This window comes from Xyrauchen texanus, chromosome 9 (assembly GCF_025860055.1).
Source record: "Xyrauchen texanus isolate HMW12.3.18 chromosome 9, RBS_HiC_50CHRs, whole genome shotgun sequence".
In the NCBI taxonomy this organism is placed as follows: domain Eukaryota; kingdom Metazoa; phylum Chordata; class Actinopteri; order Cypriniformes; family Catostomidae; genus Xyrauchen; species Xyrauchen texanus.
Window position 1 is genome coordinate 43,082,982 of NC_068284.1, and position 26,549 is coordinate 43,109,530.

The 26,549-nt window shown below is 38.5% G+C and overlaps 1 protein-coding gene across 1 annotated transcript in view; it reads left to right on the top strand.

Moving 5' to 3' along the window:
- LOC127648795 (semaphorin-6B-like) overlaps window positions 1–26,549 on the top strand; it is a 188,204-nt gene that overhangs the window by 107,503 nt on the left and 54,152 nt on the right. Inside the window, exons 3-5 of the mRNA XM_052133558.1 lie at window positions 3,396–3,510; window positions 7,170–7,230; window positions 7,389–7,451. Of these exons, the coding sequence (XP_051989518.1) occupies window positions 3,396–3,510; window positions 7,170–7,230; window positions 7,389–7,451 (239 nt within the window). The remainder of the gene's footprint in view (window positions 1–3,395; window positions 3,511–7,169; window positions 7,231–7,388; window positions 7,452–26,549) is intronic.

The following is a 26,549-nucleotide window of genomic DNA, read 5'->3' on the forward strand; positions in this document are numbered from 1 at the left end:
AATTTGGGAGCCTTCCGGGTCCTGGAGGATGTTCATGAGACGGGGGATGTGCGCTGGGCCTAGGTTGAGGTTGAGCTGCAAGTTTTCTGGAAGCAGGAGGACGCCCTTGGCGGGCAGACGGAGCACGGCCTGTGCTGGTGGCGCAACGGGGCATGATATGAGAAATGGCCTCTGTCTGCTTCTTCACTGCTGAGAACTGCTGGACGAAGACCTTGACGGTGTCGCTGAAGAGACCGAACTGGGAGACGGGGGCGTTGAGGAAGCGTGATTTGTCCACATCCCGCATCTCGACCAGGTTCAGCCACAGATAGCTATCGCCTGCCCGAGTGTCCGCGCTGTGACCTTCGTGGCCCTGACACACGAGGCAGCGCCTGTGACCGTCAGGAGCGGAAAGAACTCGACCGCATCCAGGAACTACACAGGGGCAGAAGGGCATCTTTATAAAGATGCGTCCTGAAAAGGACGTTCAACGCTGCTGTGTATTGCTCTTTTAGAGAAATAAACTCTGTTAAGGAATATTCTCTTTTATAAAAAAACACTGTCGAAGCAACCAGGGGCAAAGCTGCACTGCCGTGCAGAGAAGGAGAAAGCTGCTGATATGCGCCGTAGATCCAACAGCATACGCACTTTCAAGAGAACTGAACCCCAGTTCAACTTTTGAAGTGGACTCAAGATTATTAATGACAAACCTTTATGTTAAGCCTATCATTACCCTTTAACAATGGTGAAATTTGGGTAACACATGGCCTCCCAGAGCTTGATTTGATTTACCTCTATTGTGCAGGAAGTTCCAGCCTATTCCTTTTTAAGTTGACTTTCTACATGTACATATGGCTGGCATATGATGTGTTGCACTGTTTCTAAGTAGTTTTATACATTATTGCTCATGGATTGATTAAATGCACTATATGGTTGTAAATTTCTAAGGGTCTTGTCACATAATGGTGCTGGAACAAACTTTTTGTGTGTGTGAGGGTTGTATCACTCCGGGTCCCTACGAATCCAGGATCAGTGATATTGATGAACAGCCCCTCAAGCATCTCTAATGATTCAGTAGAGACCAAGGGTTGAAGGTCAATTAGCACAGTATACTTTACACAATCAGAGATGCCTATGAACTGGAATATGTGTGTTTGAATTAAAGCGAGACAACGTGACTTTTCTTAAGGGTTTTTCAAAGTAAGCTGCAGCTAATTGCTCTTTACTAAGCGCAAAAAACATTTAAACTTCATGAAATGTGTCCAAACAACCAAAGGCAACAAAACAAGCCAGCAGCAATGGTATCACTTTCCTGTTGTCTTTGTTTTACAGTGGAATTAATTACTAGCCAAAACTGTAAGGAATATTTTTAGCATTCACAGTAAACTTTTGACTGTCTTCAGGCTTCTCTGCCCACAGACTGAGCAGACAGAAACTTGCTCTGTCTAACTGTGCGCAGAGGACACATTGCTGTCTATGGCTTTGTGTCTCATTCTAAATTTTAAATCAGTTTTCTAATTATGGTTCATCCCCCCTTCCATGGCATTTGGGAACCAATTTTCCTTATCTGAAATGCATAAAGTCTGAACTGCTAGCATTTCTTTTCAACAATGTTTACAGAGTTTTTAATGCAGGGATGTAGGAAAGAACGTACAATTTTGGGTTTGACAGTGCATTTGATAAAAACAGTCTGGTTCCGGAAGAAAAAATCCCATTCGTTTTCTCCATAGGTGAATACATTTTTACGATAACTTACATGATAAACCTTTGGAAGACGTAAATATTTGTAAAAATTATAATTTCCCACCCTTTCTGACCCTTCTTCTTTAAGACTTGTCAGTAAATGGCCACTGTTATGATTGGCTCTATGCTCTTGACTGACCTCTTCTTTTCGTCGCACTGCTTACCGCTACTGGGCAGCTACGGAAGTGATAAGGCAAATTATGTGTTGATGTGTTGTTGTGGAGGCAGTCAGATGCAATTGTCTACCACAGTGTGACATCACAATGTGATGTCTATAGAGAAAGTAAAGTATGAGTCATTTGGGCAGCTTGGTTTCAGCAAATGCTCTTTTGCAGTGAGGAGAAGTTTTGAGTTCTGAAACTTACAGTATGCTTTTTATAATACAGTCACCTCTTATATGTCAAAAGATCAAGGAAAATTGTATTCCTCATGTCATGACTTCTTTAAAGACAAACATACAGTGAGCTCTGCGTTTGTTAATTGATGGCATATCAGTCAGTTATTGGCATATCAGTGATATCAGTTATTTCAACTTCATAAAAAACTTTAATATTGGAATTTGTGGTAAACTAGCAGAAAAATGTCCTCCAATCAGAGAATTGTGAAAACTACTTAAATACATGCAAATATCTGAATATTATGCAATAAAATGTTAAATATATTGTTTCTATACTTGTAAGCAATGACTTTAAATCAGTAGTTTCCTATTTTCCTGTTTTTAATGTGATTATGTCATTCGCAATGCTTAATGGGATTGTAGTTCATTCCCTCTTTAAAGACATTAATTCTTGATCTTTTTCTTTTTGTCTGATTTTCAAATGCTATTTTACTTCAAATCAAAGTTTGTAATGATGTGATTCACCTCAGAGCTGGTTGATTTGGTTCAAGGCTAATAACTCTTTTATGAAGGATTTTATTAAATCCCTGTGTAAGAAATTAATGAGAAAAAAACACTTCCAGAACCAAGGTGGCTGAAAAGATGCTCTATAGCTGGATGATTTTTTATATATTTATGGAAGAATTAATGTAAGTTCTTTAAGAAAAATATGACCCTTAGCGACACAGAATTGCAATGTTTGTTTGAAGCAATTAAACAATACCTATATTTTATTAAACACAATATATATATATATATATATATATATATATATATATATATATATATATATATATATATAAATAAATAACTTTAGTTTATGCTTTGAACTGTATCACAGTGACAATTTTGATGGGGGGAAAAATTCACACAAAAGTCACCATAAAGAAAAGTATGTTTAAAAATCTTTTAAAATGTTTTAATAATCATTAGCTTCCTTTAAACACTGCTTGGATGGGTCTCTGAGAGTTAAAGCCTCTGGATGCTGGATTCCGTTCCAATGTATGTGTTTTACTCTAACCACCTCAAAATTAAGGGACGAATCAAAACTATTTCCAGTGGTAACTGACATTATACACCAACCTTGTGTTGAAGCATTGAAATTTGTTTTGTTATTCTTTTTCCTGTCTTTCTGTCCACAAGTAACTTGTAGAAAAGTGATGGACATAGTCCTGGATATATTCATGTGCCTCTTTCATCCATTTTTCCTCTCTTTTTTTCTTGTGAGCCATTGATGGCACATTTTGACTGTTTTTCCACTTTTTAATTCTCTCTGTCTTTTTCTTTTCTTTTTCAGTGGTGAGACGATATCCAGTATTTGTGGGCCGAGCGCATCGCTCGTATACACGTCAGGAGCCATTGTACATTCAAACAGTTCTTAAAGTCAACCGCACACTCTACATCGGAGCCAGGTAACATCCTCCAGCATTTAAACAGACACTTGAAGAAAAATATGTTTTTTATATAATATATTTACTCCAAAGTACTGTAAGCAATTTAGTTAACTTTCACTAGACTTAATTCGTTTGGCAAAACCACACCCTCCAATGACATGTCAGCCAACCCTGTATCAGCAAATTTATTGGCTTGGCTTTCTTGGTTAAAAAAAGGCAAGGGCACCCTCCTGACTCTTTCTTGCTGTTTACAGACCCTACAGGGGCTGTTTAGACTATAAGAGTTCTTTCGCTAAAAAAGCTAGATTCAGCGTCAAATGTCTGTGATTAGCCACTGGCTGGCAAAAGTTTATGGGTGAACCAGTTTAATACAGAGATCCTTTTACTGCAAGTTTAGAGCAAAAGTGTGGTTTTTCAGTCCAAAGACGAGATCCACTCTTTTTGTCAAGAAATAGTGTTGTCTTATAATACATCATACATTTAACAATCATTAGAGTTACATTCAGGTGTTGGCTAAAAACAACCAAAAAAGAAACATTTAATTCCAATCACACATAGCACGGTTGGGGTAAAGAAGCCATGCGACTCTCGTTGATATGTGCTCCACCAAGACACTTGCTGAATTCTTAAAGAGACAGAACCAGTTTAGCACTTGTTTTACTAATCAATGTACATTTTTGTAAATTATACAAGTCAGGGCTGTAGTTAGAAAATTCTTGGGCCCGGTAATCTGCCTGGGGGGGGGTGATCAGTTATTCCACATGTGCGCTACCCTGTAGATGGTTTTGTAGACGGCTTTCCCTGTTGCGCACTGTTTCCGTGTTTATATCCGCATCTCCCGCTGAACATTTAGCATTTACAAGCGCTCTGCAATATGGAACAGCCTTTCTGTGGGCATATGAAAAATTACAAGACATCATATTTATAGAGGGAATACATGGATTTGTACATTTTTTAAAAGCTAAAATGTGACCAAATTTATGAAAAACTAATGATAAAATCTAATTTTATAATGTGTATTTTCGTAATGTACCTAGTTACTCTAGATGGTCTCCTGTATAGTTAAAAGCATTAGCTGAGAGAGAATTTCATTCATATTTAATCAAAATGGACAGTATAAATTAAATATACATAAAAATTAATTGAAATGGAATTGGAATTCAAATCAAAGTTTGTAATGTTGTTTGTAATCGAGGGCTTGTGAATCTGAATGGAATCGGGAAATATGTTTTAACACCCAGTCCAAAAAAACAACTGAATATCAGTGCAGATCGACTCAAAAATGTGTTTGGTGTGAATGGCCCCTAGGGCTTTCACAAGACAGGTGCTTATTCTCAGTGACCGTTTGTCAGGTAGTAGGAATTTTATATGTGTAGAATTAAAAAATATGGGCTTAATGTACATTTAAGGTGTTAAAATGAATGTTAACAATGACGCCCACTCTATTAATACAGCATATTTGGTTTTAGATTACAAATTAGTATAAAATTAATAGGAATTCCTCTCACTTATTAATGCCTTTCTGTTTCACTAAACCATCTCAGAGTCTAATTGGCCTCAAATGGAAATGACAAGTTACACAATGAGAAAATGTCATTACCGTCTCAAAGCCCTGACATTAACACACCCTTCCTAATAGCTCAACACTGTGAGCCAAGATGGAAACATTACTGTCCACAATGAAACCCAATTTGGCTCTGGTCTGTGTTCCTTACACGATGCCATTGTGTGTGTTTGTGTGTGTGTGCGTGTGTGTGTGTGTGTGTGTGTGTGTGTGTGTGTGTGTGTGTGTCTTGTGGATGTTTTGGCTGAAAATCCATCCATTTTTCCTGATGTAATATTTAGTTACATCTTTGAAATCCTTCACAGGAATAGCCCTTTAAACTCAGAGCTTGGAGGATTTAGACTCCCAGCGCAGCTCACATGTGGTCCTGGTTAGGTGGTGGTTGAAAGTTAAACCCCTGTTCCCTGACCTTTACACCATCTATTACACGTCAAACAGCTTAAACGCTTCGTTTTTCTGAAGCAAGAGAACAATTATAGTCTGAGCCACTCTCATAAACTCGTTTTGGAAAGTGGAATCTCTTATAAATCAGTAGCTGTCTGCACAAAACTATGAGACTGACATTTCAAGACCTGCAAAAAACTCGATGTAAGACTTCAAGACTTTCTCAAATCATAGAGAACCCCAATTTGAACTGGTTGATGGATTTTCTTGATAAAATTCATAAAATTATCAAAATTGTTTATTTACAAACTTTATTACGCTACATTTAGATGAATCCGGATACATTTGAAAACTGTGACTTTTTCCAAAAGAAAAAACTGAAATCCCTTTACTGTGAACCAGGGCTGGACTGGGAAGAGAAATCAGCCCGGGATTTTACATGGCAACTAGCCCAACTGAGCCAAATGTTGTTGAGTGGGGTGTTTGCTGTTCTTTTCTTCATATCGCGCGCCATTTTGTGGTCCGTTCTGCATAATTGCTCATTGTTGCTTATCGCGGCCCTTCCGGCACGTTTCGCAGCCAAACCACCGGCCCACTCGGTTCTCCCGATAGCCATTCCACCCCTGATCAACCCAAAAGTGCTTTGGCCCACCGGGAAAATGCCCGGTATGCCAGATTACCAGTCCAGCCCTGCTGTAAACGTGGAAGACATAAGAAGCATGGCCCTATGTCATTTCCATGAACAGTCTGAAATGCAATTGCCCTCATGTTCTGCCGCCGGACAGCAATTCTGAGTAAACTTCCTGTTGCCTTTAAAGGATGCAATGTAAATGTTGTACAAATTAACATTTATCATTAACATCGCTATCAAAGTGTGTAGCAAGCATAATAATGCAGCTACAAAATGGGCCGCCGTCTTAATTGCTTTGGGTTCAATTGATCACATGACTGCGTCACATGACAGCAAATAAGTCAATTTTCGAATATCTCCTTTTTCCTTCTCCACACTACAATACACAGACAGCAAGAGAGAGTGTTTTTGAAAAGCTCAGTTTTCACTGGACTAAAACACTATATCAGTGTGGATGGAAGGCCAAAACGTAGCAAAATTTATATTTAACACATATTAGTGTGGACATGGCCTATAAAGTTACATGTTTTGGTTGCATCCCATTTCTCATACTTCTACTGTACACTGAAAGTATGTACTATGCTGGTAATGGGAAAGTACATACTTTTATGTATTTAGTAAGACATAGGATGGCAGTATCTTCACAGCACAGTCCCTTTGTCGTATACCGTTAGGATTGTATTGTAAGTGTTCGCATCTAGCTTAATTAATTACTTATTACTGCTTACATCATTCATTCCACAAAAAAAAACAATTCCCTATGGAAAAAAAAATGAATGGGATTTTTACTGAGCCAGACTGTTGCATTCTACAGTTTGCCATCTGTGCATCTGTGATGGAAGCAGATATTAATGCCATTGTACTTTGATAAATACCATGATTACAACATTCCAAGAATACCATGCTATTGCCATAATGGTAGTGTCCAAAAGGCAATACTATTTTCAATGCACAATTATTTGAGAGGATTTTTGATAATTATATACTAAATAGTATATATAGTATGTGAATTGGGATGCAGCATTTGTGTTAAGACCTATATTTTCTTATTAATAATATGTCTGTGTATGCAATGTGTGTGTATGTCTTATGGTGCAGAGATGACCTTTATCGAGTGGAGCTGGACCATGTATCTGGAGATGAAATGTTTTACAGCAAAGTGAGCATTGTAACTCTCTCTCTCTCTCTCTCTCTCTCTCTCTCTCTCTCTCTCACTAATGCACAAACACATACACTCAGTGTGAATATGCATATGTGAATACTCCACTTATCCTCTGATGAACATCATGACGATTTTCTCCTCTTGTCATCCTGCAGAAAAGGACATGGGAATCCAACAAGAATGACATCAGGATCTGTAGAATGAAGGGCAAACATGAGGTGCGTGTTCCACGGCAAATTGCAAAAGGTTTTTATGTTACACAGCCATTTTAGGACTGTCTGAGTGAGGAAATTTACTGAGAGCAATTTGAGTGATTTACTGTTGCAATGTTTCAAACCCAAGACAATGCTGGATGCAATTACATACTTATAACATTTTCCCAGAGAGTATACACAATCCATATGTCAGGATTTGGTACATAATTTCTTAGTCTCACAAAGAAACGTCACTCTAGCATTGTTTTCCCATAGAACCAAGTTCCTTTGTGACTGCTTTTTTCATTTTAAATAAGAAAACTTTTAATGCAAGTATTAGATTGATGTTACTCATATACTATATGTGCTGGTATAGAACTTCACCATCCATATTTAGATCATTATTTGGCATATCTACTGAGCAAACATGCCTCCTTTCTATGCAAATGAAGCTTAGGTAATGCACCAGATTCACAAACATTAGCGCTATTTGCTTGAAGCATTTATCATTATGTTATTACTGTCCACGGAAAGCTGCGGTAAAACTGAATTGTATTTATTTAAACAAGATTTTGTTTTACTCATTTATACAAATTGTGATCAGATCACATGTCCTTTAGCGAATCAGCTGGTAAAACGGTTTTAAAGTCCTGTTTTCTAAGCTTTGTGAATCATAGTTGCACTGAGTTCAGTCCTCAGGTCTGATTCACAGACTTGAATTCTGTCTTTTCTTTCATATTTAAATAAGTAATAAACCTGTTCTTATTCTTTAGTTCAAAGGCTAATTACCTTCTGCATTCTCCCCACTTTCATAATGTAGGCATGAGTCTTGCTTTTCTCTCTTTCGTCAAGCAACATTTTTTTTAATAGATGTGTATGACTGCAGGGGAGAGAACTTCAAGGGACCGAATGCCAAACCCGGACAAGGATTATTGTTTGGCAAGAGGGAGCACACAAATTAGACTTGCCTGCCACACGCCCACATGTTCGCAGAAATCTGAGACATCAAACATGCACCTGTGAATCTCTGCCTCTGGCACTTTCTGCAACAGTGCCCAGCACTCTTTCTCTCTCACTTTTTCCTTGTTGCTCTTTTAGTGTTCTTTTTGTCCATGACCACTAATTACCTCATAAATGATAAACTGCTTTTCACAGAGTTCACCTCTACTTGTATGAGAATTAGTGATATAAGAAGTGATATAGGGAGGAAAAGAGCAAGAGAGTGGACAAAAATAAGCACTTTCTCTAAAAGATTAAGCATGTTTATGTGGGTATGACATATTAATAGGATGTCAGTCTTGTCGGATTTGATCTGCTTCAATCTTACTGCTGCAGAGCAAGTGCAGAGGCTTGTTACTGCTAGAACATATCCAGAGATACTGAGTTAAACATTTGGATATGTGCACACGTAGAAAAACACAAGATATGCTACACCAAGCATGTACGACATGCTGATGCACAATTAGACATATTTGGCAAGCCGATTGGCTTTCCGCAAGATACAGCGATATTAGAGCATGAAGTCAACATAACACAATATTCATTACCCATTTACTTTCATTTACTTTCGAGTAAAACAGGATGTTAACCATCTGAGGACCAAGCGTGACCACTGTGTGCATTTGTAACTATTAGCACCTAATTAACAAACAAAAAATAAATACAATTCTAGAGCAAATAGTTTTCCTAAAAATGTATTTCCACATATGTGGACAGTGGGACAAAGTTGTGAAATTTTAAATGATAGCAAGCTACAGAAAGACTGATTTTTTTAATCAAATTGTTAATTATGTTTCCAGAACTGTTGGTTATTTACATTTTTGAGACATCACAGACAGTACATCAGAAATTAGCATAAATAATTTTGATTTAAAGTAATGGCCATTATCATCCAATCACTGCCAACCATATTAAAATAAAATGATACATTATAAATTCTAAACCTATGTACTGATTATCATTGTCCCATGTCTGCCAAACATGTTGAGTAGTCCAAACATCATCTGCAGCCTGAAACTGAACTTTTGGTCTGATTTTAGGAGTGAATGCAGTTAGCTACATAGAGAGCTATAGGATGTTCCCTTGCTCCCTACTTATTGAATGACTTAGCCTCCATTATGCTGTCTGTCTGCACTGGTCTCAGAACAGTTCGAAATGCACCTTATTTTCAACTCCATATAAAGCCTCTGAAAGCAAAATTTTTCAGCTTTTGGATGAACCCATTGATTCTTAATGTGAAAATGCACAGTGAATATAGGAAGGCAGAGATAGATATAACAACATTTATATTAAAATGAAGCTAAATGACCCACGGATGGGTTAATGTTGAAAGTTATTCAAAATAACAACTTTTGATTAAATAATGTCACAAAATCCACATATGTGGATATCATAAAATGCATGAATTGTATAAAGTGCATATTAAAAGGAAACTAGAGACACTACTCTTTACTCCCAAACAGTTTTCACTGAAAAACCAGAGGCACTTTTGTTGGCTCTGCATCTATAGAAACACTTCATGGAAATCGACGTTATGTTGTTGTGTCACGTGACTCTGTGCGGCAGAAGTTTAACCCTTAAATGACAATCTAGATTGTTTTGAACTGTATTCAGCTGGTTTAAATTAATTTCAAATATGCGTTGTGTAAAGCGAAGCTAAAATACAATGTCCACGCATGTGGTCGTACAAGGTTAAAGGAAAAAAATATGATGGGGCTCAATTGTATCCATTAGGAATTGATTTGATTATGAAAAGTGATCTCTGTATGCAGTAAGCGGTGATTGGAAAACCTTTTTGAAAAAGGTCATTATTTTTGAAATTCCGTTTAGTGTCATTATATGCAGAAATTGGACCCTTTGCCTTTAGGAGGGTAAATAAGTTACATTTTTATTTCATGTTGAATTTAAACTTATATTACAGATCCGGGATCAGGTTTAGACTTTCATATGCTCTGGAGTCAAATTTTATGGATGTAGGAAGTGATGTCAGGTGATTTGAGGAGACACAGTTGTGTTGGAGCAGGTATGAGTTCCCTCAGTAATTGTTGTTTAATTAAATATTTCAAGCTGCTTGATACAAGCTGACATGATTTTGCAATGAGGGAGGAAATTCAATATCTTTATTCTAACTCCCATTAACACACACACACACACACACACACACATGCGCACACACACGGTCTATGGAGATCTGCTTCAGCAAAATGCAAATGCAATCTTATTCCCAATATGCATGTCTTCTTAAACACAGGAATACACACTCATTCACAAAGAAGTATGCAAAATTATGTCACTATAAATATAGGGAACAGGATATGATGTCATGCACTAGGGCTTCTGTTTTCAATAAATAATGAATTATAAATGACAAATATTAATAAATCAAAACTGTAAAAACAATTCTAGAGATGTCTACTTTTCCACAAAAATGCAACCCATAACAATTTGACATTTGTATCCTTTGCATTACGCCAAGAGATTCTTTGTGAATTTCTTTTAACTGCACAAAGTTACAGGTCATAGAAATCGCAGTCAGTGGGATGGGTCATGCTGTGTAGCTCAGTCCATAGTGAAATATCATTGGACCAAAATCTCACTACACATAGTCAAAAAAAAGGTATGCCACAGCGATAGACAACAGAACACAACACAGCTGCACAAAACCCAGAGAACAGAACTTACTAAACATGTCTGAAGAGTTTGTATTCAAAGAATATATGCATTTCTATGCCAAGCCTTAATTTTTTGAACCGGAGTCCTCAGTCACACAGAAAGAGATGGGAGTAGGCGGGAATGTCTGTCAACTCCTCTCCATTTTTAACTGGTGAGTATTTGTGACAGACCTGAAGAGAGTGAGTCCTCTATAAAAACATTCGGTAAGTGTAACATTTTCAGCCAAAATCAAGTCGTTTTTAACAGGCTCATGAGATGCTGGCTTTAATATAATGTTATGAAAACGTTTTTGGACCAGTGCCAGTTCACAGCGGACAGAGTTTCCCGTGCAATGCTGAAATAGAAACAAGTGATCGATAGAATACCGTCACTCATCATGTCTGATTAGGATAAAACTGAATAACATAGGATAGATACCTTATATAGTGTGTCGTCAGGATAGGACACGGTGTAACTGTGGCTACTTGTAGCCTCCTGTATGATTTTGTTTGATTTCTGAGTAATGCGTTGTAAAAAAATAAGGCTGGGCATAGAAATGCATAAATTCTTCAACTCTCACTGTTGCTGTGGGCGACCTTTTTTTTTAATAAAAAAATTAATTAATTATTTTAAATAAAATTAGTTTTCGCTTGAAGGCCCCATGACTTTGACTGAAGGCCCCATGGCTGTTGCTCTCGTGCCCTACCATGAACGTGCACAGGAGATCAACGGTCAGTCCACAGTTTCACTAAATAATACATTCGATTTTGGTTTGTTTCGCACCAAAACTTATCGGATGCTTTCATTACAATCATGAGTCTCATGGAATCTGTAGTAGACATGAACGAGTTAATGTTTTGATTGTCAAGTGATCATGGTGGGGGTGTCGCGGGATTATGTAGGTATGTGAATATTAGTCACCTGTTCACTGATTAAGATAGGTGTGAGAGGTGAGCAGGGGCGATGTATTCTTTGTTGACCACTAAACTTTGTACCATCAAGAAACATCAACCAGCAATGAAGAATTGCTAGTAAAAGATCAGCCACCTCATCGATGTTTTTATTTATGCGTCACAAGTGCATAAAGTCCCTGTCTTAGTCTCTCAGCGGTATCATCATAGGATTGAGTGGCCGCTATATTATGTCAACAAAGAACATTCTCAGCGGACGCGCTAAGTGGATTAAGTTCACATCGCACTACGGAAGACAGGATTCTGCTCAATTAAAAGGAAAGGAATCCTACAGCCACAGAATTTGAAACGCCAGCGAAACTTGATCAGCAAAGCTCCAAAGAGAAGCAAGCAAACAATCACAGCCAAGGTAAGCCTGTTGGGCTTTGTTCTAATCAGCTGTGCAGTATTGGATTGCGCGCAGATTGAATTGTGATCGCTATCTATCCATTGGGGATGATCGCGCGGTTGTGTTATTGTTTGTTGTTTGGCTTCAGTTGATGTTACACAGAGCTCTGGTGTTTAAAGCTTATTGTTGGTGATCCGTTTTGTGTTGAAAAATAATGTTGCGTTGTTGACGGCATTTGTTTACGTGCCGCCGACACTGTGTTATTGGAGGATTTGAATGAATATACGAACATTGTTGACTTGTGAAAAAACATAAACATGAGTGAAGTGAGTGTTGATGACGTCACTGGCTTTGAAATGGATTGCGGTAAAAGAGAAAGTAAACTTACTGCAAAGGCCTTGGCGAACAAAATTGAAAGTTTGCAAATGAAACGAAAATCAAATGAAAACAAACTTAAGAGCCAGATACCAGAGATGAAAAATCTGATGAAAAGAAAGGAAAATGCCTTCCAGATGCAAATTGAGTTTAAAACTCTTGTTCAGCTTTGTGAAAATGCCAGCAAGATGCATGACATGGTGATTCCTTTACTTCCTAAAGATGAACAGGAAAAACAAAACGAATGGTTTTGGAGTATTATGAAATACAGCAACACATTTAAAGATGCAGTTCAACACTGGTTGAGTGAACCAGAAGGATCATTGGAGAATGTTATGTCTGTTCAATCTTGTGCTGGTGCAATGCAGGAAGAGTTCCCCAATACTCAAGTGCTAGTTCATGCTTCATTCATGGTTATATCAGATAACTTACAAGATGACATCAAACCAACTGACAGTGTATCAAATGTGGGGAGTATATTATCCAAAATTCAAAGCTCAACAACGGAAAGAAGATCTGCGGCATCATCTACTTCTTTTGTACGTCTCAAAGCAGAGGCTGAGTTAGCAGCATTAAGGGCACAACAAAAATTCTTGAAGGATAAACATGAGCTGGAGGATCAAGAGGAACAGCTACGGAAAAAAAAGGAACAACTTAATTTGCATGGAGAAATTGCAATTCAAATGGCCAAACTGAATGTTTTGAAATCTCAGAGTGTGTCCAGCAGTAAATCTGACCGTTCAGGAAGGAAACATTTCAACTTAGAGAAGGAACAAAAGAAAACACAAAGTCTTAATGCCAGTGCTAAATTATTTGTTCCTCCAAAGCTTTTAAGAGAAAAAAGATCAATGCATGAGTGTTTGGAATCAGGTGCAAGGCCTAAAGAGAGAATTGTACAACAACGGGTATTTTCACAGCCTCAGCCAGTGGAACAACATCCATCTAGATGCCAAACAGTGGAACGGAGATCACAAGGAAATGTATTAAATTCCCATGATGTATCCAACGATGGAGAGCAAAATAACATATTGGGAATAATGAGAAAGCAAAATGAAATAACAACACTATTGTTAAAACAGCAATGTTTATCATCCTTGCCCAAAAAAGATCTTAATGTGTTTGATGGTGATCCATTACAGTATCATGCATTCATGAGAGCTTTCAAAAATAGCGTTGAAAGTAAGACCGATAACGACAGTGATTGCCTGTACTACCTTGAACAGTATACTGTTGGTTTTCCAAGGGATTTGATACAGAGTTGTCAGCATATTGATCCACAAAGAGGATACATTAGAGCCAAAACTTTGTTGCAGGAACATTTTGGCAATGAACAGAAAGTTGCATCTGCTTATATTAATAAAGCTCTTTCATGGCCTCAAATTAAAGCTGAAGATGTGAAGGCTTTGCAAGAATACAGTCTTTTTCTTAGAGGCTGTGGTAACGTCATGGAGGAAGTGCAGTATATGTTTGATTTGGATATGCCTGCCAATATGATGATAATTATAAAGAAATTGCCCTACAGACTCTGGGATAAATGGAGAACAGTGGCTTGTGAACTACAAGAAAGACACAGACGCAGAGTTTCCTTCATTGATATTGTTCACTTTTTAGAACATCAAGTCAAAGTTGTAACAGACCCAGTATTTGGAAACATACAGGATGTTTCTGTAGTAACTAATACAGATTTGAAGAGACCAAAATCACAATTTCGGCCTGGAATAAAAGGAACTAGCTTTGCTACCACAGTGGTTGCTGCGAGCAAAGAAAATGAATCCGAAAATACAGCAAAGAAAAAGGTTGGATTTGAAATGAAAGAATGTTTCTGCTGTAGAGGTGCACACACATTGGGTATGTGTCCTCAGTTGGGAAAACAATCCCACAAAGAGAAGATTGGCTTCTTGAAAGAAGGTGGAATTTGTTTTGGGTGTTTGTGTATTGGGCACATCAGCAAAGAGTGCAAAAAATGTCTTTATTGTGATGTTTGTGGTCTTAGACATCCTACTTTGCTGCATATATTTTCCAAAGCAAAGGCAACCGATATAACTGAGAAGAAATCAAAAATGGCAGTGGATGATGTTTTAGTATCTAGTGGTCTTACTGGGGCTGGTGATCATGATTGTAAACTCCCGATTGTGCCTGTACAGATCAAGGCCAAGAAAGGCAGCAAAATTGTCACCACTTATGCCTTTTTAGATCAAGGGAGCACTGCTGTGTTATGTACGGAGAGTTTAATGAGAAGACTCAACCTCACAGGAAACAAGGTGCGGATACTTTTACGAACTATGGGGCAAGAAAAGGTCGTAAGTAGTCATGTTTTGTCTGGACTGGAGGTAGCTGGCTTGAATGGCCACAACTTTTGTGAAATACATCAAGTTTATACACAGGAAAGTATGCCTGTTCATAAAGGGAATATACCTAGAGGAAGAGATCTTCAAAGATGGCCCCATTTAAAGAGTGTTCATTTACCTGAGATTGAGGCAGGGATTGAGCTGCTGATAGGGACAAATGTTCCTAAAGCATTGGAACCATTGAAGGTAATCCGCAGCGTAAATGATGGACCCTATGCAATCAGGACAATGTTGGGATGGACTGTGAATGGCCCACTCTCTGGAGACAGTGAGAACAAAATGGATTGTGCTCAGCCAGAAGTCACTGTCAACAGAATTTCAGTTGTGAATTTGGAAGACATATGGCAACAGCAGTTTAAAATGGACTTCCCAGAATGTAGCCAAGATGAACAAACTGGCTATTCAAAAGAAGATCAAAAATTTATGGAAATGGTGACATATTCTGTCAAATTTGTTGATGGGCATTATGAGATTGGTTTACCTCTGAGAAAGAGAGTTCAAATGCCAAACAATCGGAAAATTGTGGAACAACGTGCCTTGCATCTAAAGAGGAGACTTCAAAAGGATTCAGGTTTTTTTTCTGACTATAAAACCTTTTTGAAGGATATGGTCTCCAAAGGTTATGCAGAGCAAGTGCCAGCAGAGGATAGGACACGTAGTGATGGAAAGATCTGGTGCATCCCACATCATGGTGTCTACCATCCTACTAAGAAAAAAATCTGTGTGGTATTTGATTGTGGAGCAAGTTTTCAGCGAACATCACTTAATGCTCAACTCTTGCAAGGACCAGACCTTACCAGCTCACTCATTGGAGTGATAACAAGATTCCGAAAGGAACCAGTGGTGATCATGGCAGATGTAGAATCAATGTTCCATCAAGTAAGAGTGTCAGCTGATGATGTTGATTTGTTAAGGTTTCTTTGGTGGCCAGATGGGGACTTAAGTCAAGATTTAGTTGACTTTAGGATGCGGGTACACCTCTTTGGAGCAACATCATCTCCTAGCTGCGCAAGCTTTGCACTTAGGAAATGTGCACAAGATCATAAAAAGCAGTTCAACAGGGAAACAGTGGATAAAATCTTACATTCCTTTTATGTTGATGATTGTTTGGTTTCAGTCGCTTCAGTTGAACAAGCGGTAACCTTGTACCAGGAGCTTGTATCCATATGCGCCAAAGGTGGATTTAGGCTAACAAAATGGATGAGCAACAGACGTCAAGTGCTAGACGCAATACCGGAGGATCAAAGAGCAAAGACAGTGAAGGACTTGAGTATGGATTTGGATTCTCCATCAGTTGAGAGAGTGTTGGGAGTGCAGTGGTGCATTCAGTCTGATGTATTCAAATTCAAGATTGCAATCAAAGACAGGCCTCTGACCAGAAGAGGAATCTTATCCATGATTGGTTCCATCTACGATCCGTTGGGAATTGTGAGTCCTGTAGTGTTGTTTGCAAAAAAAATCTTGCAAGATATCTGCAAAGGAGATTCAGGATGGGATGATGTCTTGCCTGAATTGGTTGTTAAAAAATGGACCACATGGCTGCAAGAACTTCACCATCTGGAATGTTTTGAGCTTCCCAGATGTTTAAAACCTCCCAACTTTGGTGACATCACAAATGCACAGTTGCATCATTTTTCTGATGCGAGCCAGGATGGATATGGAACAGTGACATACTTGCTTTTACACAACATGCATTCTCAAGTACATTGTGCTTTTATCATGGGAAAATCAAGAGTAGCACCAATTAAGTCTGTTAGCATTCCTCGTATGGAGCTCATTGCTGCTACCATGGCAAGCCGAATGGATGTGTTATGGAAGAAAGAACTGCATCTGCAGCTTCAAGATTCTGTCTTTTGGACGGACAGTGCTTCTGTTCTCAAATACATCAAGAATGAGACCTCACGATTTCGAATATTTGTAGCCAATCGAGTGACAGAAATCCTCAAGGCCTCTCAAGCTTCACAGTGGAGATATGTAGACACAGCAAGCAATCCAGCTGATGTTGCTTCCAGAGTATCAACTGTCCACGTGTTTCTTAAGAACAAGACATGGACCTCAGGTCCTGCCTTTCTTCTTCTTCATGGAAGTAAGTGGCCTGCTAATCTCAAAGAACTTGAGAAGCTTGAAGTGGATGACCCTGAGGTCAAGGAAAGCATTGAGGTTAACTTTGTTCAGCTCAAAGAAGAGGATGATGTGCTTTCACGTTTCATCCATCACTTTTCTTCTTGGTTCCGTTTAAAGAAAGCATTGGCTTGGATTTTAAGATTTAAGAATCTGCTCTTGTCTTTTAGTAAGAAGAGGAAACAACTGAGACTTGATTTTGCTCATTTTAATTCAAATGAACAAGTAATCTCTGTGGAAAGAGAAATGGAGACTTTCAAAGTTCAACTTGAACAATCTCACCTCTCAACAGAAGAACTTGAGACTGCTGAATTGGAGATTATTAGGCTCTCACAAGAAAAGATGTTTCCTGATGAGCTTGCTAGCTTAAAAATAGGTGAAAGCGTAAAGAAAAGTAGCTACATTCAGGGACTGTTCTTGATGATGTTTTAAGGGTTGGTGGACGATTGAGTAGGGCATCAATGCCTGAAGAATCCAAACATCCAGTCATTTTGGCCAAGAATTCTCACATCTCGGATATCCTCCTGAGACACATACACCAGGAGGTAGGACATGCTGGTCGTAATTATATGTTGTCCAAATTACGACAAAAGTATTGGATTACTGGTGTAAGTACAGCAATAAGAAGAGTATTGTCCAAATGCATCATCTGTCGAAGACTGAATTCACTTCCAGGATGCCAAAAGATGGCAGATTTGCCATCAGAAAGAGTTACTCCGAATGAACCTCCATTTACCCGTGTTGGGGTAGATTATTTTGGACCTTTTGAGGTAAAGAGCAGAAGAAGCGTTGTGAAAAGGTATGGAGTAATCTTCACCTGTTTAGCCATACGAGCCATACATATTGAAGTGGCACCCTCGTTGGACACAGATTCTTTCATAAATGCACTGCGACGTTTCACTGCAAGACGTGGACAAGTCAAGGAACTTCGATCTGATAATGGAAAGAACTTTATTGGAGCAGAACGTGAGTTAAGAGTCTCCATAAAGGAATGGAATCTGTGTAAAATCAATGATGTCCTCCTTCAGAAAGGAATTAAATGGACGTTTAACCCCCCCAACTGGATCACATTATGGAGGGGTATGGGAGAGGTTAATTAGATCTGTGCGGAAAGTCCTGAATTCTACCTTAAAGGTGCAGAATCTAGATGAAGAAGGCCTACACATCGTTCTTTGTGAAGTGGAAGCTATTATTAATGGTCGTCCAATTACCTTAGCATCCACAGACTCCAGTGACTTGGAAGCATTAACACCAAACCACCTGTTGCTTTTGAGGACTTCACCATCTTTACCACCAGGAGAATTCAAAAAGGATGATGTTTATGCTCGCAAACGATGGAAACAAGTCCAGTACATGTCAGATTTGTTCTGGAAGAGATGGGTGCAGGAGTATTTACCGCAGCTGCAAGAACGTCAGAAATGGTCAAGAGTCAAACGCAATTTTAAATCAGGAGACATAGTGCTTATAGTGGATAACACAGCACCTCGAAACTCTTGGCTTATGGGATGCATAATTCAAACTTTTCTAGACAGAAAAGGATTTGTGCATCGTGTGCAAATTAAGACTAAAAGCAGCTGTCTGGACAGGCCGATAACCAAGGTCTGTCTTTTACAAGAAGCAGAAGATGGATAACTTCATTTGTTACCTGACTTTTTTTTTTACTTTGACATTGGCCTATGAGCTGGACAAAGATAAACTGGAAAAAATACTTTAAATATGAGTATTAACACCTTTTTGCTTGACTTTTTTCAAGATTTTTCCTTTTTTGGAAGAAGAAATGGACATTAGCCTATATGATGTTGTTAATGCATTGTTAATTTGAAAAATTCATGTCTCTAATGAAAATGTAATCATTATTTGATAATAATTAGGGGCTGGAATGTAGTAGACATGAACGAGTTAATGTTTTGATTGTCACGTGATCATGGTGGGGGTGTCGCGGGATTACGTAGGTATGTGAATATTAGTCACCTGTTCACTGATTAAGATAGGTGTGAGAGGTGAGCAGGGGCGATGTATTCTTTGTTGACCACTAAACTTTGTACCATCAAGAAACATCAACCAGCAATAAAGAATTGCTAGTAAAAGATCAGCCACCTCATCGATGTTTTTATTTATGCGTCACAAGTGCATAAAGTCCCTGTCTTAGTCTCTCAGCGGTATCATCATAGGATTGAGTGGCCGCTATAGAATCATTTATTAGACTTCTGAATTATACTTTTGTGTTCTTTTGAAGCTTGATGATGTAGTCACAATAAACTGCCATTGTATGACATCACTGAGCACAACATTTATTTGTATTTATTTATATAACAATTTCTCCCTTTGTGCTACAAAAGGAAAGAAAGTCATATAGGGTTGACAATACAGGGGTGGGTAAACAATGACTGGATTCAATTTTTTGGGTGAACTATCCCTTTAAAAGACAGACCTACCATGAGCTCAGAGGTTGTTATTTGATGGCATATGATTCTGTTGAAGCCATCAGTTCACGTTTTTTTGTGTTTAATATCCAGAGGGGAAAATCCACCAATCAGAGAGTCACGGCAAACAAAGCTGGCCAACGAGCTCACAGGTGCAATGTAAATAACACAATCAAATCAGTTTCCATACACTATCAAACTTTTTATATATTTGTATCTATCCAAATAATTTCAAAGAAAATAGTCCTATATTTTTCCATACTTATAACCAACAAATTTAAATCGATGGTTGTATATTTTTCCATAGTTTTTAAATTGATTACGTCATTCACAATGCTTCATGGGATTGTAGCTCATTCTCTTATGAAATATGTGAAGTACATAGTCTTGTACCTTTCTTTTTTTATTCAATTTTCAAATAATTTTTGCTTCAAATCAAAGCCTGAATTGTTGTGATTGACCTCAAAGCTGGATGGCCTGCTTCATGGCTTAGAGCCTTTTTATGTCAAATTTTAATGAAATCCCTTTGGAAAAAGTAATGGGAATATTCTTCCGGAACCAAAACGGCAGAAAAATGGGTGGGCACAGTTGCGCTTTATTTCACATCAAATATGATCTGTTTGACTCTGATTTGTTGCTTTGTGCAGCATTTTACTTTCAATTTGGACAGAAAAATTAGTTGACATTGGTAAGTGAACGTATTTTACATCAAACCACAACCCTGTTTAGGCGTAAATGTGTAAAAGTGACCAGCTCAAATCAAATCAAAACACTATAATACAGTTTCATCCTGAAGTGCAGCTACGGCTGTAGAACACATCAAATAACAATAAAATCTTCAGAGTTAGATAAATGGATTACTCATAATTCATATAAAGGTTCTTCAGATGCAGAAGTGGAATTACAGCATTTGGCTGTCACATGTACTTCTGTGATTGACATTTATGACTCGAGAGATAATTAGCTTTCTACAGCAATGATAACAACACAGTGTCTACAACAACATCCTGTAATATTCCTATGAGAGTGTATAAATGTGTGCGTTTGAGGCGTGCTTTTTTCATTTTTTTTACCTGCCATGGCATATAACAAAAATATGCTTAAAAAGCAGCTGAATGTGCAACGGTCAAATACTTTACATAGAAAGAAAATGGAAAAAGAGCGCAGATGGGTACAAAACACATTAATTTGGTAGTCTAGATCTGAAGATGTTACGTTTTTCTTTTTTTTACCTGCCATGGCATCTAAAAAGCAAGACACTCCTGCATGGGGCACTGAAAAACAGCTGGATTCGGCGCAACGGTCAAAGACCTCTGTCTAGCGCATGTTTATACAGAAAAACAATGGAAATAATTTACTCGCTATTTTTATTTACTCTCACATTTTTCTTAAGCACATTTTGTTCACCTGACCTTAAGCTCTCACTGGATCGCTTGGCAGTCGAGTGTGAAGCGGCTGGGATGAGGATTAGCACCTCTAAATCTGAGGCCATGGTTCTCAGCAGGAAAACGATGGAGTGCGTACTCCGGGTAGGGAAGGAGGTATTGCCCCAAGTGAAGGAGTTCAAGTACCTCGGGGTCTTGTTCACGAGTGAGGGGACAATGGAGCGGGAGGTTGGCCGGAGAATCGGGGCAGCGGGGGCGTTATTGCACTCGCTCTATCGCACCATTGTCACGAAAAGAGAGCTGAGCGGGAAGGCAAAGCTCTCGATCTATGGTCAATTTTTGTTCCTACCCTCACCTATGGTCATGAAGGCTGGGTCATGACCAAAAGAACTAGGTCTGAAATGGGCTTCCTCAGAAGGGTGGCGGGCTTCTCCCTTAGAGATAGGGTGAGGAGCTCAGTCATCCGCGAGGAGCTCGGAGTAGAGCTGCTGCTCCTTTGCGTCGAAAGGTGTCAGCTGAGGTGGTTTGGGCATCTGGTAAGGATGCCCCCTGGCCGCCTCCCTAGGGATGTGTTTCAGACACGTCCAGCTCCCTCCTCCCAGGAGGCCTCGGGGAAGACCCAGGACTAGGTGGAGAGATTACATCTCCACAATGGCCTGGGAATGCCTTGGGGTCCCCCAGTCAGAGCTGGTTAATGTGGCTCGGGATAGGGAAGTTTGGGGCCCCCTGCTGGAGCTGCTGCCCCCGCGACCCAACTTCGGATAAGCGGTTGAAGATGGATGGATGGATGGACATTTTGTTCAACTCGAGTGTTACTTTTGTATCTTAGGTGAATGTCTTGATATAGGGTTTACCAAAAGGCACATATGGGATGCTAATCCTCTGCACCCTTCGTAGGACAATCTGCAAGTTATCTGCCCTCACAAGTTCGAAGGGAATAGTGATGCCCACGTTCAAATTGCAATTCACAGAATGTTTTTTTCCCTTTTGTCTGATTTCGCTCTGTGTCTTTTTAAGAGTCAGAACTGTGTGTTTCAGTACAGAGGCTGCAGTTACCCCTCTATACCCGAAATAGAGAAAGAGTTAGAAATGAATGTGCGATTTTGGTGTAGAAGAAAGTGAAAAGCAATTCGAGTGGGAGGAAGTTGAGGAACAGGAGCGAAAGCAGACATGCAAAGAGACAACAAGGAGGTATAGAGAGAGTGAGGAACATGAGAAGAAAGAGAGGAGGGGAAAAGGCAGTAAGGGAGGTGAAGATAGACTTAGATCAGAGTTGAAAGTAACAATGGAGGAGTCCGCTGGGATATGAGAACTTCTACTACGATGTCACGCTCTAATCTGAAAGATAAATCTTGACACTTTCTTGATGGCGTTTCACAGAGCTTGAACCACATGTGCTCTTCCATAGAAGTGTATGGATCGACCCGCTCACCACCCTGCATCTCTGATGAATTCAAATTTCCCATTTTATGAAGCGGAACGTCAGATCTCCCCAGTCCTGCCACGAGTTTACAGCATACTGACACAGCTGGACTGTTTTACTCACATTTCTAGTGTGCGTTTATGGATTGAAGTTAACCTGTGAGCCAGCAGTTGGTCTATAGTGAAATTAAAGAGGCAGTGTGAAGTTCAAGACAACATGAAATCAGAAAATATAAAATTTTCTGTTCTTAATAAATCATTCTAATTATAATGTATACGTCTATGGAAAAATTTACTTTCTTTTTTTTTTTCGCTGACAAAACCAATGTCCCACAGCTTAGAAAAACAATATCAACTAATTAGATTGAAATGTTTCTATATATAAGGTGAGTGCTGCCTGCACCTGCAAAACTTGCAGCCACAATGCTAAAATGTGTATGAGTAATAGTAATGCGGTGCATTCCAAACCGCACACTTCTGCACTATTCTATGTCATTTTGAAGTGTAAGTAGTGCGAGTAGTATGTTAAAAATGAAAATGCAACAAAAAGAAGTGTACTGTGTGTACCTAGATGATGCACTACTGAGTGTGGAATGTCAAACACTTCATGCATTTAGTGCTTGCAGCTTGCTGTACTTAGCAGAAGGAGTGGAGTTACCTGGCTATGATGCTGGTCTGACAAATCGATTATAAATAATGGAGAATGTAGCAACTAGTGAAACCTCAGTGAAGACAGTATCTTTCTGGTAAGCTGAATGCTTTACCATCACCCCACACAGTGTGAATATGTACATTGTTTGAGATACAAGTGGTGAACTGAGGCTGGCTAATGTGCTTAACCTAGCCGCAACACATCACTTGCAATTGAACCAACTGTTAAACAGTGAATGCTTCCATGTAGTAAAAAATCATTAAGTGGTCCATTTCATGATACTACACTTAAAAGATGCATACACTACGTGGCTGAGTGCATAGTGTATATTGCAGGCCGTGGCAAAATCTTTGCAAAACGAAAAACGTGCTTTATTACACGTTTAGCTGCAGTTTCCAAGTGAAATGTCCAGCAGGGGGTGCCAAAAGCAAATGGTATTGTAATTAGAAAAAGGTTTTAAGGTTAACATTAAATGAATGTTTTAATGAGTAAAATGTACCTCCCAAACCTAAAACTTTAACCTAATCCTAACCAATCGTGCTTTAAAAAAGCAAAAGAGAGGTGAACAGAACAGGCGTCCTTTACCTAACCAATAGCCTCTAGAGTGAAACTACAGCGAAACATAGAATTTGGCATGTGACTGTCGGTTTGCAAAAATGTTGTTAAAGTAACATTCATTCTATGAGACTAGGTTGCTATATTTTAAGTGATATATAGTGTATAGTGTGTCATTTGGGACATAGCTATAATGATGCTCGCATTAGCAAGCACCACAAATTATATCTTAGCCTGTATTTATAAGTTTCACTTATTCACCATAAGGCATTTTAATGTACCACTTACATTATTTGTATGTATAGATTTTACTGTTCAATTAACATTTTCAATTTAAAAAATAAAAATAAAAATACATTCTAAAAATACAAATGATTACATGTTTTAAAACTATGAGTATAAACTATAAAGAGTGAAATAAACATAAACCATTTCAATGTTTATTGTGTGAAAATGATCAGTTTTTCTATTACCTGTCCCATGGTCATTTTGTCAAATCATATGAAAATATTTTTGGATTGTGTATTTTAGGATACATAAAATGTTAGCTATGCAATTAGCTTTTGCAAGACAAAGGAGGTAGCCTATGAAAATCCATTAAACAAAAACAACAATAAATTATTACATGTTTAATTCTATGATAATCTAAATATTAAATCAATGTTGTGACATGTCTTTACTTTAAAGTTTACTTCAGTTTCTAGAAGAAACACCCAAATACATCACATTTCGGTGGTTAGATGCTTTTAGAATGTGTTTGATATAGTCTTTAAACACACATTTCTGCCTTGATTCAGTTTTAGGCTGATGATCAGCTGTGTTGTCTTGTAATTAGCTGGCAATTAGAGGCAAATTGCTGCCTAATTTCACTGCTGTTACTTGCATTGTTTTCTTATCGTCACCAAGAATAACACACAGAGGGTGAAAAGAGGCATTGATGATGCAGGAATTATAGAGTATATTTCAAAATGTCTTTCACACCATCCAAGTGGAAAAATACACAGTAATAAGGGGGGACATTTTTCATTTAAAGGGGCTGGTCACACATTCAAAAAAAGGCTAGATGCAGTGCAACAAATGACATAATATTTGAAACAAAACATGATTTGGATGATTTGTGAGCATAACAAATAGTGAGGAACACTCAGATCTTCTCACAAGTCAGTTTTCGTCATGTTTCTTTGTAGAAGTGAGGATTTATTTATTCTATTAGGCCCTTGCAAATGTAGCCACACACATACACACACTTCAGCATATCAGAAATGTATAGATCTCTTTAAATTCTCCTCGTCAAAAATAGAAACTCATGCATGCACACACACTGTAAGTTAATATATCTCTAGGGATTGTGTGTTTAACGCTGTGAGCAGCTTGAATGCATTTGCAGATCTACATTACTCAGATCTACATCTCTTGTGTAAACACACGCACACACACACATGCACACACACACACACACACACACACAGAAAACAGTGGGCCTGCATCTGTAACAACACATAGACCCTTGGCAGTCCTGCTAATCACCTCAAAGAGCCTGACCTCAGTGTTGAACCCCTCTGGCCTCAGCTCCACCAGGAGGCCCAGTTAAGCTCAATGGCCGAGCTGTGAATGGGCCCTGTGGTGGAGCTGCGCGATTGGCCCCACATGCTGCGATTTCAACAAAATACACAAAACCACTTCAAAATGTCCCATTGATGTCCGTCAGGGAACAAAGGCATTCCTGATGCATGAGTGTTTGCAGCTGGTTACCTAGTAGCTTTCTGGACTGCTTTTACAGCTGGACTCATGTCGTGATGCTTTCAAGTCCGACTACTTCCCGTTCCTCTGCTACCGAAAGAAATGTGACATATCTAGTCAATATGATTCAATAATGGGGAGAAAATTGGACCATTGTGAGTTTTAGGGTGATGGCTGCAGTGTGTGCTCTGTGGCGGAGCTGCACGCTGGGTCCCACTTATCATGTGTCTGTGTTCATAAACAAACAGAGCTCTCAAAATAATGACGTCTGGGGAATAATGGCTTGTGAACCTGTTTAAATATTTTCAACCTTATTCTTTTGTCCACCTTAATATACTCAACCATGTACTTTCATGTCTGACCTATTCTCTCGCTCTTTCTCTTTGTCTGGTTCTCTCTCCATCAGTTCAATTTTAATTAAGATTAAAATGGCTTTGTTGAAATAATATGATTAGTCAAATGCTGCCAAGTCATTGTTATTCAAATAAGATCAGACCTGAACAGCAAATACAGAGCAAATACAGCAATTACAGAGTTGATATCATCACCACTGTTTTCATACAAACGTTATTAGGAATAATCATTCCAAAAGTATTTATGCACAGAGATATCACAATTAAATGTAAAATGTAAAAACACTTTTTGGTCACACTTTATTGCACAGTATTCATATTACTGTGTATTTACATAGGTAACTACTGCGATATACTAATTAACTATATGTATTTAATGTGTAATTATTGCTTACATACAGGGGCGAAAATTTCATCAAAATGTTGGGGGGGACAATAAACATAACAATTCTCAAGAGCAAATTTTGAAGGGGACACCAAGGTTTTTTTTGTTGTTGCCCCGTTTGCATTTGTATTATTTTATTTCTTAAACAATTATTTTAAGAATATATCATTATATTATTTACAATACACATATTTTAATGATATTTTAGGGGGACAACCCTCAGATGGGGGTCCTGACCCCCTGACCCCCGACGATTTCTGCCTAAGCTTACATACTGCTATTTTTATTGCTATAGTAAATGTAATAATAGTAATGTAATATGTGTAACACATACACTTTACACTTTAGTGTCTCTATCTCTCTCTATATTTCTCTCACTGTTTCATTTTAATGTGCTTTATTGAGATGATAAA